Here is a 17,910-nt window from a genome sequence, read left to right as displayed (position 1 = left end):
ATGTTCGAGGTCTTCCAGCATCATCACGATATCCCACTAATGAGTATGTTTCACTAAGTTGCTGGTTAATTGCTGTAAATGTCCGGGGATGTGGGTGGCGTCTTGCTGCATACCGTTCCTCACACAACTGTCGATCTTCATGCACATTACCACTGGCTAGTCCATAGACAAAACTCATATCTCGTTCTTCCTCAAATCAATACTGTGCTGCCATTCTTACTGCATGACTAAATCACAGGTGATGTTTGTGTGCTCTGAAGCGAAGCTTATGTGTGAATGCCTCTGATGTGAGGTGGAGACAAACAACAAGACCAATTCGACGTGTGTGTATCACATGGTGGCAGTGACGGGGCGAGGGATGTTTGTATGTGTGAACCGACAACCATAGCACTGCCCGTCAACCGATGAACAGCAACAGGGCAATCCCACAGCCAATTGGAGAATGTGGTGCCCAGTTTCCATAGTTTAAAAAGGATGCATTGTCGACCTACACAACATTAGTAATTTTGGTTCCTATTGGCATCAGCTATCTAGGGTTAAAATTTTGTGACACAATTTTTCTCCGTCCTGCTGAAATTATCAAGAAACTGCTTACTAGACAATGGACTTATTTTGCCTGAGTCATGATCATGGCAAAGAAGTCAAAACAAGATCTGAGGGATCATCATATGGACAATCGTCTGGGAGAGTGTGCCAAACAGTGAGAATAGCTGCATAGTTACTTTTACATGGCACTGAAATATATGCTGAAGAAAACAAAGGTTTTTTAGTGAACTACTAAATGACGTACATTAAACTCAAGATATCCCAGAGATGAGAAGACTAACCTGAAATGTGTGTGCAGAATCATTTTGAAAACCAGGTTAATATTTTAAGAAGATTATATGCTAAAAAATCAAATTTTTCAGATGTAATATCAATATCAATGCTCCTCCACCTCCTCCTCCACCACCACCACCACTTAAACTTCCCACCAATGTCTGAGGCATATTAGTTCTTCTCATGACAACTGATTGCTTCTTATTTCCATACTGATTATCATTGATTTTTGCCTTTTGTCAATTTGTGTCCAAGTCAACAATGCCATTATCTTCATCACTTGAGTCTTCACTATCACTAATGACATCGAAACTTCTTTCAGCTGCCAGAAAATGATTCTTTGTAGTTGTAGCTGTGTTGCTGCATTCTGGTTTATTTCTTTTGGGGATTACACAATTAAAATTAGTTCTTTCTTCTTCTAAACATGGCTGATTTCCAGTACTTTTAGTATCACATTTTTCATTTATAGCAATATTAGAACCAAGTCCATGAACTGTATCTGTGAACTTATTGTTGGCAGGTAAGGGTGAAAATGCAGAATTCCTCTTTTGAGTTTTGTTTCTGAATTCCTCACAACTACTTTCTTGTGATGATTGTCCAGGGGCTTTTGGGAGGAGGAACAGCTGTCTAAAATAGCTGCATTGTCATTTCCCTTCCACTGAAAATCTTGTGGTTCTCCTGATTATCAGACAGAAAAAAAAAAAAAAAAAAAAGATTAAAACTGAAGTGATTATTATGAAGTAGTCAACTTAAGGCATGAATGTAAAACAATCAAAAAGAAATAAAATAATTAATTATTGGAATTATCATATCATTTACAATGTGATATAAATATTTACGTACAAGAATTAAATGATAAACAAGCAAATCTGTGAAACTAAAGCTCTTAACTGGTAACTAAGTCAGTTAAATGAGTTTAAAATGAACTAACACAACACAAAATCTGGCAGAAAAAGAAAGCAAGCTTTCTCAGAATCTACATAAAGATAACCACTAACCATATAGGTGAGGTACTGAATAGACAACATGCACATACAACAAGACTGGAAATGTTGTTGTGTTTTTGGACAATGTTCTTCTTAGCTTTCAATGTTCTCCTTCTAAGCTGATGAAAAACACAGACCCACTGACTCAAACATGCACAGCTACGTTGACCCAATTGATTACATAGCCCTAGGGCAGCAGCCCAATGGTGTGAGGAGTTCTGTTGGATGGAGAGGGTGAGAGGAGCAGTGAGGGTGAAAGGCAGTGGGAGGAAAAGGCAACAATGGAAAGAGATAGGTATGCAGAAACAGAAGACCCACCCATGAGCAGACACCACAGGTTGTGCAATAACCAAGAAGTCAAGCCTGTTGTGCTCAGCAACATGTTCTGGTACTGGATAGTCAATTTTGCTGTTTGTTATAGTTTTAGATTGGTTATTATTCAAGTGTCAAGTTTACATAAAAATCTGTACCAAAGTCACAGCTGAGTTGGTATACAAGTGTGTGTGTGTGTTGGGGTTTATGGGCGCTCAACATCGAGGTCATCAGCGCCCTTTGGTATACAATATGACTGCTTTCACAGATGACCCCGTCTCTGATAGGGTAGCATATGACTGTTGGGGTGGGATATTCTACAGCTACACTCTGCGGACCACTGTGAAGAGCACTGAACTATATAAGCTTTTTCCTATTCCATTCCCACATGGAGCACAGGAAGAATGATTGTTCACAAGCCTCTGTGTGTGCTGCAATAAATTTAATCTTGTCATCACAATACCTATGGGAGCAATCTGTAGGAGTTTGTAGCATATTTGAAAGCGTCAAAATTGATAGCAATTCTAGAAACTTTGTTAGAAGACTTTCTCAGGACTCTAAGGCTGCCAGTTCACTTCTTTCAAAATCCATAACTTTCTTCTGTGGATCAATCAAACCTGTGACCATTCATAAAACAAGCATGTGACCATTCATACTGCCCTTCTCTGTATGCATTCAATATCCCCTACTAGTCCTAATTGGTAAGGGTCCCACACAAGCAATATTCTAAGATGGGTCACACGATTGATTTTTAATCTACCTCCTTTGTAAACTAATTGCATTTTCCTACTATTCTATCAAAAAACTGAAGTTTGCTACCTGCTTTACCTACGACCGACCTTATGTCATTTTCCCTTTCATGTCCTACGAAGTGTTACACTTGGGTATTTGTGTGAGTTTACCAATTTCAACTATGATTCACTGATATTATTTTCATCTTATACTATATTACTTTTTTATTTTTTATTTTGTGAAGTGCACAATTTTACATTTCCGAACATTTGAAGAAAGTTGTCAATCATTGCACCACTCTGAAATCTTATCATGGCCTCAGTGAATATTTTTGCAGTTTCCTTCAAACTGTATTTCATTGTAGATAGCTGCATCATTGAAAAAAGTTAAGTTTCTATTAATATTGTCTGCAAGGTCATAAATATGCAACACGGACAGCAAGGGACCCAACACACTTCCCTGCGGTACATCCAAAGTTACTTCAGTTCTATATATGTCAATAGTTCTCTATCCAAGATAACATGCTGCATCCTTCTTACTAAGAAATCTTCAATCCAGTCACAAATTTTGCCCGGTACACCACTCGATAGTACTTTTGTTGAGAAATGTACGTGTGATATTGAATCAAATGCTTTTGGAAATCAAGAAATACTGTACCTTTGATGGCTTTTAGAACGTTGCATGAGAAAAGCATGTGATGATTTTCACATGATTATGTTTTCTAAATTCATTCTAATTAGCATGGAGGAGGTTGTTCTGTTCAACAGTTTTTATACGTGGGTTCAGAATATGTTGTAAGTTTCTGCTACAAATCAATGTTCAGGATACTGGACAGTAATTTTGTGGATCACTTCTGCTAACTTTCTTATAGACAAGTGTGACCTATGCTTTCTTCCAGCTACTGGGTATGGTTTTTTGTCTGAGATAACTACTATAGGTTGTAGTAACAGAGGGACTACCTCAGATGAAAATTGGGCAGAATTTGAAAGGTACTCAACCGAGCCCTGGAGCTTTGTTCAAATTTAACGATTTCTGCTGTTTCTAAATGTCACTGAAACTAATACCATTTCACTCATCTCTTCTGTGGTATAAAGATTTAATTGGTGCAATACTCCTGCATTTGCTTTTGTAAATGAACATTTGAAAACAGAGTTAAGAAGTTTTGCTTTTGCATTACTACTCTCAATTTCAGTTTTCATCTAGTTTGCAAGTGACTGGATGCTAACTTTTGTGATACTAAAAGCCCTTACCTATGAGTATATTCCATATTTCATTTAGCATTTCTATCTGCAGCCCTATGGCTTCTTTTACACATATTATCCAGTAGTCTGTTTCTTTAAAAGATTCTTTACAGTGACTGTATACCATAGAGGATCTCTTACATCATGAACTGTTATACTGGGTATATAACTTTCCAATGTACAGTCAACTATTCTTTTAAACTTGAGCCATAATTCCTCTACATGTCCCTGTACTATGCTTAAAGGTTCCAGTTCCTCACTGAGATATGATACTACTGCCTCTCTGTCTACTGAACATATAGGAAAAGATAGATTGCTACGTATCGTAAAAATGACATGTTAAGTTGCAGACAGTCACAATTAAAAGATATGTAAATTAAAGGGGTATCACTGCTGTTAGCTGCAGTGAAACATTAAGCAGAATCAGCGGTGATATTCATCATTTCAGAGCACTATTAAACGAAGGCAGATGCTGAGCTAAAAATGTGGTTAAGTTGTTTTAGTCTAGAGTAACAATGGGAGCATTCCACAGCAACTGGTTCAGTGGAGTGGTTCAAGGATTAGGGCCATATGTGGATATGCAACAGGAGATATACTTGTAGACTAGGTTTGCAATGGAGTGACTGTGAAGGTTCTGCCAGCATACCATAGGGGCGCATTGCCTGTCACTCCAGGTATGATATCAACATGTGGTCATGTTCTATGGTAAAGGATGGCTGCTAACAGAATAAAGTACTGTTGATGGTTTGTAGTCTCAATGACAGAGGTTCTCATAGAGCCATCGGAGAGATGGAGATTGTTGTCCAGTACAGTGGCACGCCAAGTTAAAGAGGACCGTGTGAACAGAAGAGGAGAGAAAGTCTGGATGCTGTGGAAGAATGAGGATATAGTGTCTTGCCCAGATCAGATCAGATCATAATGATATCATCAACAAAGACAGACATGACAAGGGCATAGGATTTTTGGATGGCTAGTAAGGCTTCCTTTAATGACCCATAAACAGACTGGTATGTTTTAGACTGGTAGCATTTTATCTTTTCTGTGGTTTCCTTAAATTACACTGACTGACCACATTAAGGGGTGCTGTCATAGAGTGGTACATGCTTCAGCGGCAGCTTCTCAACTACCAAAAGTACTGCATGTCAAAGCATGTCAATTATGATCTGAGCATTTTATAAGTAACACAGTATCGAGTGTTACCGAGTGGCAGATTTTGATTTCACAGGTATGTACTTTTGAACAAAGGGGCTTTACACTGAAGTGACAAAAGTAATGGGATAGCAATATGCACAAATACATATGGCAGTAGTGTTGTGTACAAAAGGTATAAACGGACAGTGCACTGGTGAAGCTGCCACTTGAACTCAGATGATTTATGTCAAAAGGTGTCCAATGAGATCAGGGCTACAGGAGATGAATTAACAGACTTTAGATGTGGAGTGGTAGTTGGAGCTAGACACACGGGATACTCCAGTTTGGAAATAATTACATAATTCAATTTTCTGAAATCCACAGTGTCGAGACTGTGCTGAGAATACAGAATTTCAGGCATTACCTCTCAATGAGCACAATGCACTGGCCAACTGCCTTCACTTAACAATTGAGAGCAGTGATGTTTGAACAGAGCTGTCAGTGCCAACAGACTAGTGACACTGCGAGAAATTACCACAGAAATGAATGTGGGATGTACGATAAACATACGCATTAGGACGGTATAGCAAAATTTGGCATTAATGGACTCTCACAGCAGATGACCAACATGAGTGCCTTTGCTAATGTCACAAAATGTGGCTTGTGAAGACACTGGTTATACCCTAAATGACTGGAAAACTGTGGCATAATCAGACGAGGCCCAATTTCAGTTGGTAGAAACTGGTGGCAGGATTCGAGTGTGGTGCAGACCCCATGAAGTTGTGGACCTGAGTCATCAACGAGGCACTGTGCAAGCTGGTAGTGGCTCCATAATGGTGTGGGCTGTGTTTACATGGAATGGACTGAGCCCTCTGGCCCAACTCAATTGATCATTGGCTGGAAACGGTTATGTTCGGCTATTTGGAGAACATTTGCAGCCATTAATGGACTTCATGTTCTCAAACAACAATGGAATTTTTATGGATGACAATTCACCATGTCAATGGGCCATAATCATCCTGTACAATTCGAGTAAACAATCTGGCCACACAGGGCACTCAACACGAATCCCATTGAACATTTATGGGACATAATGGAGAGGTCAGTTCATGCACAAAATCCTGCACCGGCAAAATGTTCACAATTATGGATGGCTATAGCAGCAGAATACTTCAATATTTCTGCAGAGGACTTCCAATGACTTCTCAAGTCCGTGCCACATTGAGCTACTGCATTACACCAGGCAAAAGGAGGTCTGGCACAATATTGGAAGGTCTCCTAAGTCTTTTGTCACCTCAGTGTATTTTGGTTATTGTGCAGTTTCTGTTCACCCTAATCTTCCATCCTACAACTCTTTATTCACACAATCCCTTCAACAACAAGTTTCATAAACAAGGCATAAAGTAATATGCACCCAACCATTTTCTCTTTTCTAGTTATAAAGTTCTTCACTAGTCACATTTCTTGCTGACTCACTGCTGGACTTAGTTCCTTATTCAATTAGTCTCCTGATTTTCAATAAACTCCCTTGTAACACCAAAATTTACAGGCTGTAATATTTTTTTCTGATTTTCCATCATACATGCTGTGCTCTAAACAGACTTTAATTAATCTCTGTCTGATCTCTGCATATGGGGAAGCATTTAAATGGTGTTCCATTTTTATCTTATGCGACCAAATTGCTTAGGTCGTCAGTCCCTATGGTGTTCCATAATTCTACATAATATGATCAGCAATATTCATCCACAATTTGGTATGCCTGTTTAACAATCATCCTGAAACATTAAGGAAGAAGAGTTGAAAGAATTACCATCCTTTCTCATAATTGATCTTTGGACAGCTGAGTAAAGGACTCTGAAGTGACTAGGGGGCAATGAATGAGACAACACTTTTAGCCATGCTTTGATTATGTTAATCTTTCAATCTGATTCAAACAGAATACTTTCCATCATATATATGGTAATGCTATCACACGAAAACATCTTCAAAGATTTTTTTATATCTGTTTGGCACACTGTGAGAAAAATGAGAAATGTTTTGTCATACCAATATGCAAAAATACTAAGACAATGAAGAGTCAAGGTAAAACCACATCCTTAGGTAACAAACAAAATATCTAGAGATACAGGTCCAATTGCAGTCTGGACACTTGTTAAATATCTTGAAAGAACACTTGCTGAGTAGTTTGTAACTCGAGTCATATGACTGAAAGGTGGAAAGCTTTTCTAGAAATATTCATTTTCCTATAGCTGCCCTTACAATATCCATAGACTTAAAAATATTTATAAGTAAAATCGTAGTATTAACAGACAACCTGTTTCATTAATATAATCAGTATATAATATAAAAGGAAATGTTAGTTGTAACACAGTTTTATACAAAGAACCGTCAAGGGCAAGATGCAGAATTTCATTCAATCAACCAATTGTTTAATGTTCAATTAATGAGGGTATTTGAGATACAGGACAGAGTCGATTGGTGGAAAACCAGCCAATCTCCAGAAAACACAGAACAGAAAAATCTGGGTGGCTGGACGGTGATTTGCACCACCTCATTCAGCAATTCCAGTGCACAAAATACTGTGAAATGGTGAATAATGCTAGCAAACAAGCTAAAACCATGCATCACATGAGAGAACAGCAAACTCACTGAATAAAATTACAACTTTAATGTATGTCAAGAAATAACTATTACAACAGAAATAGGGCATTCAGGGTATTACTATAGGGAAAGTGAAAATTTACGCAATCCAGAAAACATTTCATAACCACTATTTTTCATTACTTTGCAAGTAAAATCAAGCTTTTACTGACAAACATGTAGAACTTTTGAAATATTGTTTTCTGAGTCAGTTGCATCACATGCAGCAACAACAACCAAAGAAACAAACAGAGGAAACTGAATCAATTATTGAAACAAGTAAAGACTCATACATACAACAAAATATCATGTAAAACTATGTTGTTGTTGTGGTCTTCAGTCCTGAGACTGGTTTGATGCAGCTCTCCAAGCTACCCTATCCTGTGCCAAGTTTCTTCATCTCCCAGTACCTACTGCAACCTACATCCTTCTGGATCTGCTTAGTGTATTCATCTCTTGGTCTCCCTCTACGATTTTTACCCTCCACGCTACCCTCCAATGCTAAATTTGTGATCCCTTGGTGCCTCAGAACATGTCCTACCAACCGGTCCCTTCTTCTTGTCAAGTTGTGCCACAAACTCCTCTTCTCCCCAATTATATTCAATACCACCTCATTAGTTATGTGATCTAACCATCTAATCTTCAGCATTCTTCTGTAGCACCACATTTCGAAAGCTTCTATTCTCTTCCTGTCCAAACTATTTATCGACCATGTTTCACTTCCATACATGGCTACACTCCATACGAATACTTTCAGAAACGACTTCCTGACACTTAAATCTATACTCGATGTTAACAAATTTCTCTTCTTCAGAAATGCTTTCCTTGCCATTGCCAGTCTACATTTTATATTTTCTATACTTCGACCATCATCAGTTATTTTGCTCCCCAAATAGCAAAACTCCTTTACTACTTTAAGTGTCTCATTTCCTAATCTGATTCCCTCAGCATCGCCCGACTTAATTCGACTACATTCCATTATCCTCGTTTTGCTTTTGTTGATATTCATCTTGTATCCTCCTTTCAAGACATAGTCCATTACATTCAACTGCTCTTCCAAGTCCTTTGCTGTCTCTGTCATCGGCGAACCTCAAAGTTTTTATTACTTCTCCATGGATTTTAATACCTACTCCAGACTTTTCTTTTGTTTCCTTTACTGCTTGCTCAATATACAGATTGAATAACATTGGGGAGAGGCTACAACCCTGTCTCACTCCCTTCCCAACCACTGCTTCCCTTTCATGCCCCTCGACTCTTATAACTGCCATCTGGTTTCTGTACAAATTGTATATAGCCTTTTGCTTCCTGTATTTTACCCCTGCCACCTTTAGAATTTGAGAGAGAGTATTCCAGTCAACATTGTCAAAAGCTTTCTCTAAGTCTAAAAATGCTAGAAAAGTAGGTTTTCCTTTCCTTAATCTTTCTTCTAAGATACGTCGTAAGGTCATTATTGCCTCACGTGTTCCAATATTTCTACAGAATCCATACTGATCTTCCCCAATGTCGGCTTCTACCAGTTTTTCCATTCGTCTGTAAAGAATTCGTGTTAGTATTTTGCAGCTGTGACTTATTAAACTGATAGTTCGGTAATTTTCACATCTGTCAACACCTGCTTTCTTTGGGATTGGAATTATTATATTCTTCTTGAAGTCTGAGGGTACTTCGCCTGTCTCATACATCTTCCTCACCAGATGATAGAGTTTTGTCAGCACTGGCTCTCCCAAGACCGTCAGTAGATTTAATGGAATGTTGTCTACTCCCGGGGCCTTGTTTTGTCTCAGGTCTTTCAGTGCTCTGACAAACTCTTCACGCAGTGTGGTATCTCCCATTTCATCTTCATCTACATTCTCTTCCATTTCTATAATATTGTCCTCAAGTACATCGCCCTTGTATAGACCCTCTGTATACTCCTTCCATCTTTCTGCTTCCCCTTCTTTGGTTAGAACTGGGTTTCCATCTGAGCTCTTGATATTCAGACAAGTGGTTCTCTTTTCTCCAAAGGTCTCTTTAATTTTCCTGTAGGCAGTATCTATCTTACCCCTAGTGAGAAAAGCCTCTACATCCTTACATTTATCCTCTGGCCATCCCTGCTTAGCCATTTTGCACTTCCTGTCGATCTCATTTTTGAGACGTTTGTATTCCTTTTTGCCTGCTTCATTTACTGCATTTTTATATTTTCGCCTTTCATCAATTAAATTCAATATTTCTTTTGTTACCCAAGGGTTTCTGCTAGCCCTCGTCTTTTTACCTATTTGATCCTCTGCTGCCTTCACTATTTCATCCCTCACAGCTACCCATTCTTCTTCTACTGTATTTCTTCCCCCCATTCCTGTCAATTGTTCTCTTATGCTCTCCCTGAAACTCTGTACAACCTCTGGTTCTTTCAGTTTATCCAGGTCCCATCTACTTAAATTCCCACATTTTAGCAGTTTCTTCAGTTTTAATCTACAGTTCATAAGCAATAGATTGTGGTCAGAGTCCACATCTATGCCTGGAAATGTCTTACAATTTAAAACCTGGTTCCTAAAGCTCTGTCTTACCATTATATAATCTATCTGATACCTTTCAGTATCTCCGGGATTCTTCCATGTATACAATCTCCTTTTATGATTCTTGAACCAAGTGTTAGCTATGATGATGTTATGCTCTGTGCAAAATTCTATCAGATGGCTTCCTCTTTCATTTCTTCCCCCCAATCCATATTCACCTACTATGTTTCCTTCTCTCCCTTTTCCTACTCTCGAATTCCAGTCACCCATGACTATTACATTTTCGTCTCCCTTCACAACCTGTATAATTTCTTTTATCTCATCATACATTTCATAAATTTCTACATCATCTGCAGAGCTAGTTGGCATATAAACTTGTACTACTGTAGTAGGTATGGGCTTTGTGTTTATCTTGGCCACAATAATGCGTTCACTATGCTGTCTGTAGCAGCTTACCCGCACGCCTATTTTTTTATTCATTATTAAACCTACTCCTGCATTACCTCTATTCGATTTTGTATTTATAACCCTGTATTCACCTGACCAAAAGTCTTGCTCCTCCTGCCAGTGAACTTCACTAATTCCTACTATATATAACCTTAACCTATCCATTTCTCTTTTTAAAATTTCTAACCTACCTGCTCGATTAAGGGATCTGACATTCCACGCTTCGATCTGTAGAATGCCAGTTTTCTTTCTCCTGATAACAACGTTCTCTTGAGTAGTTCCCGCCCGGTGATCCGAATGGGGGACTATTTTACCTCCGGAATATTTTACCCAAGAGGACGCCATCATCATTTAACCATACAGTAAAGCTGCATGCCCTCAGGAAAAATTATGGCTGTAGTTTCCCCTTGCTTTCAGCCGTTCGCAGTACCAGCACAGCAAGGCCGTTTTGGTTATTGTTAGAAGGCCAGATCAGTCAATCATCCAGACTGTTGCCCCTGCAACTACTGAAAAGGCTGCTGCCCCTCTTCAGGAACCACACGTTTGTCTGGCCTCTCAACAGATAACCCTCCGTTGTGGTTGCACCTACGGTACGGCCATCTGTATCGCTGAGGCACACAAGCCTCCCCACTAATAGCAAGGTCTATTGTTCATGGGGGGGATGTAAAACTATAATAATGAAAATAATAATTTTTTGAAAATATATTGTAGTCTTTCCTTATCCCGGCCAGTAAGTCTTCCCTGACCTGGGGTTCTGGCTGATTTTTCTGAACTCTATCTCTTTTCCTAAACCTCACCAGGTCTTTTTCCTTCAGCCCTCTGCCTAAAGCTTGCCTACATAATACCTTTCTTACGTGTGTTCCCCTGCTGCCTTCAGTAACAAGATTTTTTATCTATCCATTTATATTATGTATAATTATAAGTATCAGTACGTAACACAACAATACTGTAATGCCTTCAGTAAATTTTGTGCATCACTGAATTAAAAGCAGCTCCACTATAGCCGTATGCAAGGCAAGCAGTCAAGCACAGAGGGGGTGACATGTAATTTCACAAGTGAGCCTGTCTGTACACTGTGGTGTAAGGCCACACAACAACAAACCAGCCTGCATAGTATTTCCACAGCACTGAGACACTGAGATGTCGATATGTATGTGCCTGGGATCAAGGCAACGGCACCATGAGAGTGTTATTAATTGCCATAAATACTCTATATTTCTAACACAATTATGCACAGTCTGGCAGCACCTTCAACGACATCAATTCGGTGCAATTATCCATCATATTACAGGCCAGCCAGCAGCCGATACCAATCTGGGCAGCCACCTCCACCAGACCAACTCACAGTTTTATGTCTGCACCTGTAGACTCGGAATGACACAACAGATGAGCCACCCCTAGGCTCTGAGCTCCAATGCATCACCAGACTTCTGCCTTGGAGGGCAGCAGTTCACAACCACGGAGGTATAGCAGCGATCATTACACATTAGGGTGAGTTTCTAAACCAGTAGCAGTGGCTGCCTATGAGAATTCAGTGGTTTATGCAACACTGGCACTGCTCACTAAGGGTCACATAATGCTAACTTAGCCATGCACTGCCAAGTGAGGTAAACAGTGTCAGCAACATGAGACAAGGATATCAAACAGCCATCTTGCCCCCGCAACCCTCCGACATCAATGGAAATGCCAGTAGACCACACACCTGAAGAGGGTAAATCTGGGAGCATCACAGCACTTTGACATTGCAGCTCATGGTTAAATAAATTATGTCGTATCTTGCAGCAGAGTTTTCATAGTCGATCCTGGCCAGCACTATCATCTCCAGGTCCTATGTGCAATATGATTCAGGTGTTATCATTTACTGGACATTAGAATGTATGTTGCGGGGGGGGGGGGGGGGGAGAATGATTTCATAAATGTTTGAAGGGATAATGCAATATCATTAAAAATGGAGTAACACATCTCAGTGCACGTAATTGATCACTTGGCTTCATGAAGAGTGTGTGTGTGTGTGTGTGAAGAGTGTGTGTGTGTGTGTGTGTGTGTGTGTGTGTGTGTGTGTGTGTGTGTGTGTGTGACTGATTAAGTCGTAAGTTGAGGGCATTAAGTATTTATTTTCTTTCAACAACCATTGGTTCATGTAAACAACACTACATGCTCGCATCACACAGAATATTACAGATTTATGTGGCAAACTGATCAGTTGTTTCTTTTGTATCTAACACAAAGATAATAAAACCAATTCCAGCAAAGAGGTAAAAGAAAATGTGGGACACTATGGGATTATTATCTGTATGGTCACCATAAATAGTTCTGGGGCTAACACTTTGACAAAATTCAATAAGTTAAAATACAGCCATCGTCCCAGTTCCTCAAACTCATGAACATTGACGTTGACTGTTGATATTGTAGCACAGACACAGTCCCTTTGACTGTTCAGAGATGTCACTAAACCCACGCAAAGATGTAAACAACCATGCATGAGCAGTGCCTATTAGATGGAGGAGGCCCGACAGCCGATCAGTTCCAGACATTCCACCAGGAAGGAGGTACATGGCTCGTGCTGTCTGTAGTTCAACCATGCCTAGACAGTCAATACCACAGTTTGATCATGTCTGCATTGTTACTTTGTGCCAGGAAGGGCTCTCAACAAGGGAAATGTCCAGGGGTCTTGGAGTGAACCAAAGTGATGTTGTTCGGACATGGAGGAGATACAGAGAGACAGGAACTGTGGACGACATTCCTCGCTCAGGCTGCCCAAGGGCTATTACTGCAGTGGATGACTGCTACCAAATGATTATGGCTCTGAGGAACCCTGACAGCAATGTCACCATGTTGAATAATGCTTTTCAGGCAGCCACAGGACGTCATGTTACGACTCAAACACTGTGCAATAGGCTGCATGATGTGCAGCATTCACTCCCAACATCTATGGCGAAGTCCATCATTGCAACCACGACACCATGCAGAACAGTACAGATGGGCCCAACAACATGCTGAATGGACTGCTCAGGATTGGCATCACCTTCTCTTCACCGACGAGTGTTGCATATGCCTTTAACCAGTCAATCACCGGAGACGTGTTTGGAGGCAGCCCAGTCAGTCTGAACACCTTGGACACACTGTCCAGCAAGTGTAGCAAGGTGGAGGTTCCCTGCTGAGTTTGGGTGGCATTATGTGGGGCTCGTGAACGCTGCTGGTGCTCATGGAAGGTGCTGTAATTACTGTACGATACATGAATGGCATCCTCTGACTGATAGCGCAACCATATTGGCAGCATATTGGTAAGGCATTCATCTTCCAGGACAACAAATTGCTGTATGGTGGTATAACATGCAATGTGTAGTTTTCATAAGCAATAAAAAGGGCAGAAATGATGTTTATCTTGATCTCTATTCCAATTTTCTGTACAGGTTCCAGAACTCTCGGAACCGAAGTGATGCAAAACTTTTTTTGATGTTTGTAATTCCTAAATTAAATTATAAAAAATAAAACTGAACGAATTCCTAAATAAATATATCCTATGTTCTGTTCTCTCTCTCTGTTCATGCTTGTATGACATTGCACTTCATAACATCATTACATCGCAAGTCAAAGCCAACACCTGATACAGTATGTTCAAGCAACCAAAAGCAACACGTATACATGCACAGCTACACTGTCCTGGGCAGCTCCATATTCTTACCTCAGCAGTGTAGTTTCTTTACTCCTTCCATTATTGCATTATTATCCAGTATTGGAGAGTGTTAGAAATCATTTTAGTGATTTATGTGCCAAACACTGTGCTGAGAGGTGACAAAGTAGTGAGAAGTGGCACAGACCCAATGTGTTTCACTATTGATGTTTGGTCAATTGTCATGAAATCACTAGATTTAAACAAATACCGAAGCCTTGTTGACAATAAAAGTTGAACACAACCAAAACAAGAGTAAAGAGAGAAAATGAATTCAAAAATAAAATTCCAAATATCAATTTGGTGAAAAATCCTAAGATATTTATGACTTAACACACCACCATTTCTGCCATATGCTTCCATGGTGTTGTTGCAAGTCTTTTAACGTTACCTATCCATTATCTACAAGTTCAGCATCTCTGTTCTTAGTCTAGCAGAGTCCGGCAAGTAGCTTGCTCAGTCCATCTGCAATCAAATTGTGTGGCTACAAGTCCTGTCCAATTCAATTTCATTTTTGTTAGCATTATCAAATTAATCTTCCACTGAAGTCTGTTCCCTGAGCCATTGGTATGTTTTTTCTTATCTTATAGTAATTCCCAATGTGTATCTCCTTATTGCTCGATGGACCACCCTCGAGTGTTTGAAAGGTTTTTTAATTTAATGGCCATGTGCCACTGCTTTATGACAAAACTGGTAACAAACACTGATTGTAAACTTTAATTTCAAACATGTCACAATTTTTAATGTATTTAGGAGCAAAATACAAAACAGGGACTCAGTCCTTTCTGTTTGTCTTCAGCTCTCCATCCAGCTGTAGTCAAGAAGTGATCTGAATAGGAAAACTAAACTGTTCTACGGCTCAGCTGTCAACTTGCACCATTTTCTATTACATGCTTTGTAGGTCTACTTCTAAACTTACTGTATTAAGTTTTTTCATTAGTTATTGAACTCTACCTGCACTACACATTAACAGTGATTCTGTACTATCTTGTGTCTATTTTTTTAGTTACAAACTAGTCTGTAATGCTTCAATGGATGTGGCACTACAACCCTGCAGACAAAGAGAACATTGCAGTGGAAAACAGACAACTTGAAAAGCGGAGAGAAGATGAAGTGAAGCTATTATGGTCAAATGTAGACTATAACAAATACTGCATTCCAGAAATGATCACTGGTCTTGAAAAAGTGCTTGTGTTAATTCTGATACAGATCATTTTTAAAAGGTTTGTTCTGTATCTTTGCTAACTTACCCTAACTGCAGTAGACCATTCTCATACATGAAATGTGAATGTTGATTGTGAAAGAACTTTTCAGCAATAATATTTGGCATACAAGGTGAGGAGAAGTGACTGAACAGTTCTTGATCAACAGAGGGAATCTAGTGTCTGTACTCAATCTTGCAAAGGAGAAGGTGCAGGATAGGGTTCACTGATTTGGCTGAAGTTTTTTGAGTAGTAGCATGTGGATATCCCTTACAGGTGCCTAAAATATCAAAGGATATTCCTCTCATACTGTCATGCCCTTGACCAATATGAAGAAAGTCAATGATTTTGCTGATGCTCGTCCAAAATGGAAATCCCTGTTATTAAAAATAACATAGTTGCATTCAACAGCTATGAAACATACGAAGGGTTTCAGGGTGCAGTGGGCTGCTATGAACAGCTGATGGAGAGAACATTACAACAATGGGCAATAGCAATGCAAGGAGAGGTAAAAAATTTAACAGTGGGAATCAAACCAGAGAGAGAGAGAGAGAGAGAGAGAGAGAGAGAGAGAGACCAACCACATACCTCTTCATAATGATCTTGTTTGTTAGGTTCAGTGTATAATGTCATATCTCCGTTATTTACTATGAAATTATCATTCATAATTTCAGTAACCTGCTCTGCAATTGCTTGACCCCTAGCTATCTCTACAGGACTCACATAGACAGAATGATTGTTGGTGATCACACCTTTTTCTTCATAAATTGAGAAAGTGTCATGAAAAGTTGTAGTTTTGATGTTTCCACCCATAACATCACTGGTAGAAGATTCTTGTTGGGTTTCCATTTTCCATTAAAATAATAACTTTTTATGAAAATCACTGCAAAAACAACGCAAGACAGCATTCATAACTGTAGAGACCATTACAAAAATGTGAGGCAACAGATACAGCAACGACAAACTATACGGGATTTGAAACAGCTGCCAGAGCCATGTGCTCTGACCCATAGAAAAGAAACAAACAGGAAGGGTAAAGTGAGGATATGACAACAGAATATTGCTACTGAAGGACAGTTGAAATCACAAACCATCAGAAATGTATCATTTAAAATAATTATTCTTTAAATATATTAATTAATTAAAGTAATCATAACTAAATTTAATATATCAAACAAGGAAACTTCAGGTCAGAATATCAACAATGTAGGAAAAGATAGATTGCTACTTATTGTAAAGGTGAAACATTGTGTTGCAGAAAGGTACAATTAAAAGACAGTTACACGTAAGCTTTCAGACACCATCTTCATCAGAAAAAGATGAAGGGTATAGGTGAAAGTATAGTGCAAGTATACTGTTACATTTAAAGCATTAATTTTAAACAATGAAAACTCCAGGCTGGAATATCAACAATATATCGAAAGGACAGAATGCTATTTACTGTAAAGATGATGCGTTAAGTTGCAAACAGGCATAACTACATGACATTTACACATTAGCTTTCAACAACAGTCTTTGTCTGAAAAGTAAACACACACGCACACACATTCATTCACACAAGTAGGCACACCTGATGCCCACATCTTGACTGCCATCCGTGGCAGCTCCTGCCAGAATGCAACTGTCACGTAGAAGAGAGAAGCAGCAGTCTGGAGGGGGCAGGGAAAGGGAAGTGAAAGAGATAGCAGTGTACATGTGGGAGGAGAGATAAGCCTGTCTGGCAGGCCATGCAGGGGACTAGGCTAGTGGCAAGTGTTGCTTTGGGAGGCTGTGAGGCAGGGAGTTGGGTGGAAACATGGAGCAAAAAGGGAGAGAAGTGGGGAATGGGAAAGATGGGTGGGTGTGTTGGCAGAGGGTGCCAAACAAAGAGGTTGGGAGACAAGAATAGGGATGAGGTGAGAGAATAGAGGAGGTGAAAACTGTTAGATGGAGGGTGTGGGAACGGTATGTTGCCACAGGGTTAGGTCAGAATAACTTCAGGTGCAGAGTATGTGTTGTAAGGATACTCCCATCTGTGCTCTTCAGAAAAGCTGGTGGTGGAGGGGAGGATCCAGAAAGCTTGGGTTGTGAAGCAGCCATGAAACTCAAGCACGTTATGTTCAGCTGCGTGTTGCGCCACAGGGAGCTCTACTTTGCTCTCGGCCACAATTTGGCGGTGGCCATTCATCCTGGCGGACAGCTGGTTGGCAACTACAACAATATAAAAAGCTCTGCAACAATCACAGCAGAGCTCGTATA

At 39.6% G+C, this 17,910-nt stretch overlaps 1 protein-coding gene across 2 annotated transcripts in view; it reads right to left on the bottom strand.

Moving 5' to 3' along the window:
• Positions 1-990: 990 nt before the first annotated feature.
• LOC126213180 (uncharacterized) overlaps positions 991-17,910 on the bottom strand; it is a 145,001-nt gene continuing 128,081 nt past the window's right edge. For both annotated transcript variants that reach the window (XM_049940807.1, XM_049940808.1), the window contains one exon: positions 991-1,497. In XM_049940807.1, the coding sequence (XP_049796764.1) occupies positions 1,283-1,497 (215 nt within the window). In that variant the 3' untranslated portion in view covers positions 991-1,282. The remainder of the gene's footprint in view (positions 1,498-17,910) is intronic.

The sequence above is a fragment of the Schistocerca nitens genome, chromosome 11 (assembly GCF_023898315.1).
Source record: "Schistocerca nitens isolate TAMUIC-IGC-003100 chromosome 11, iqSchNite1.1, whole genome shotgun sequence".
Lineage (NCBI taxonomy): Eukaryota > Metazoa > Arthropoda > Insecta > Orthoptera > Acrididae > Schistocerca > Schistocerca nitens.
This window is presented reverse-complemented; position numbering and strand designations above follow the sequence as displayed.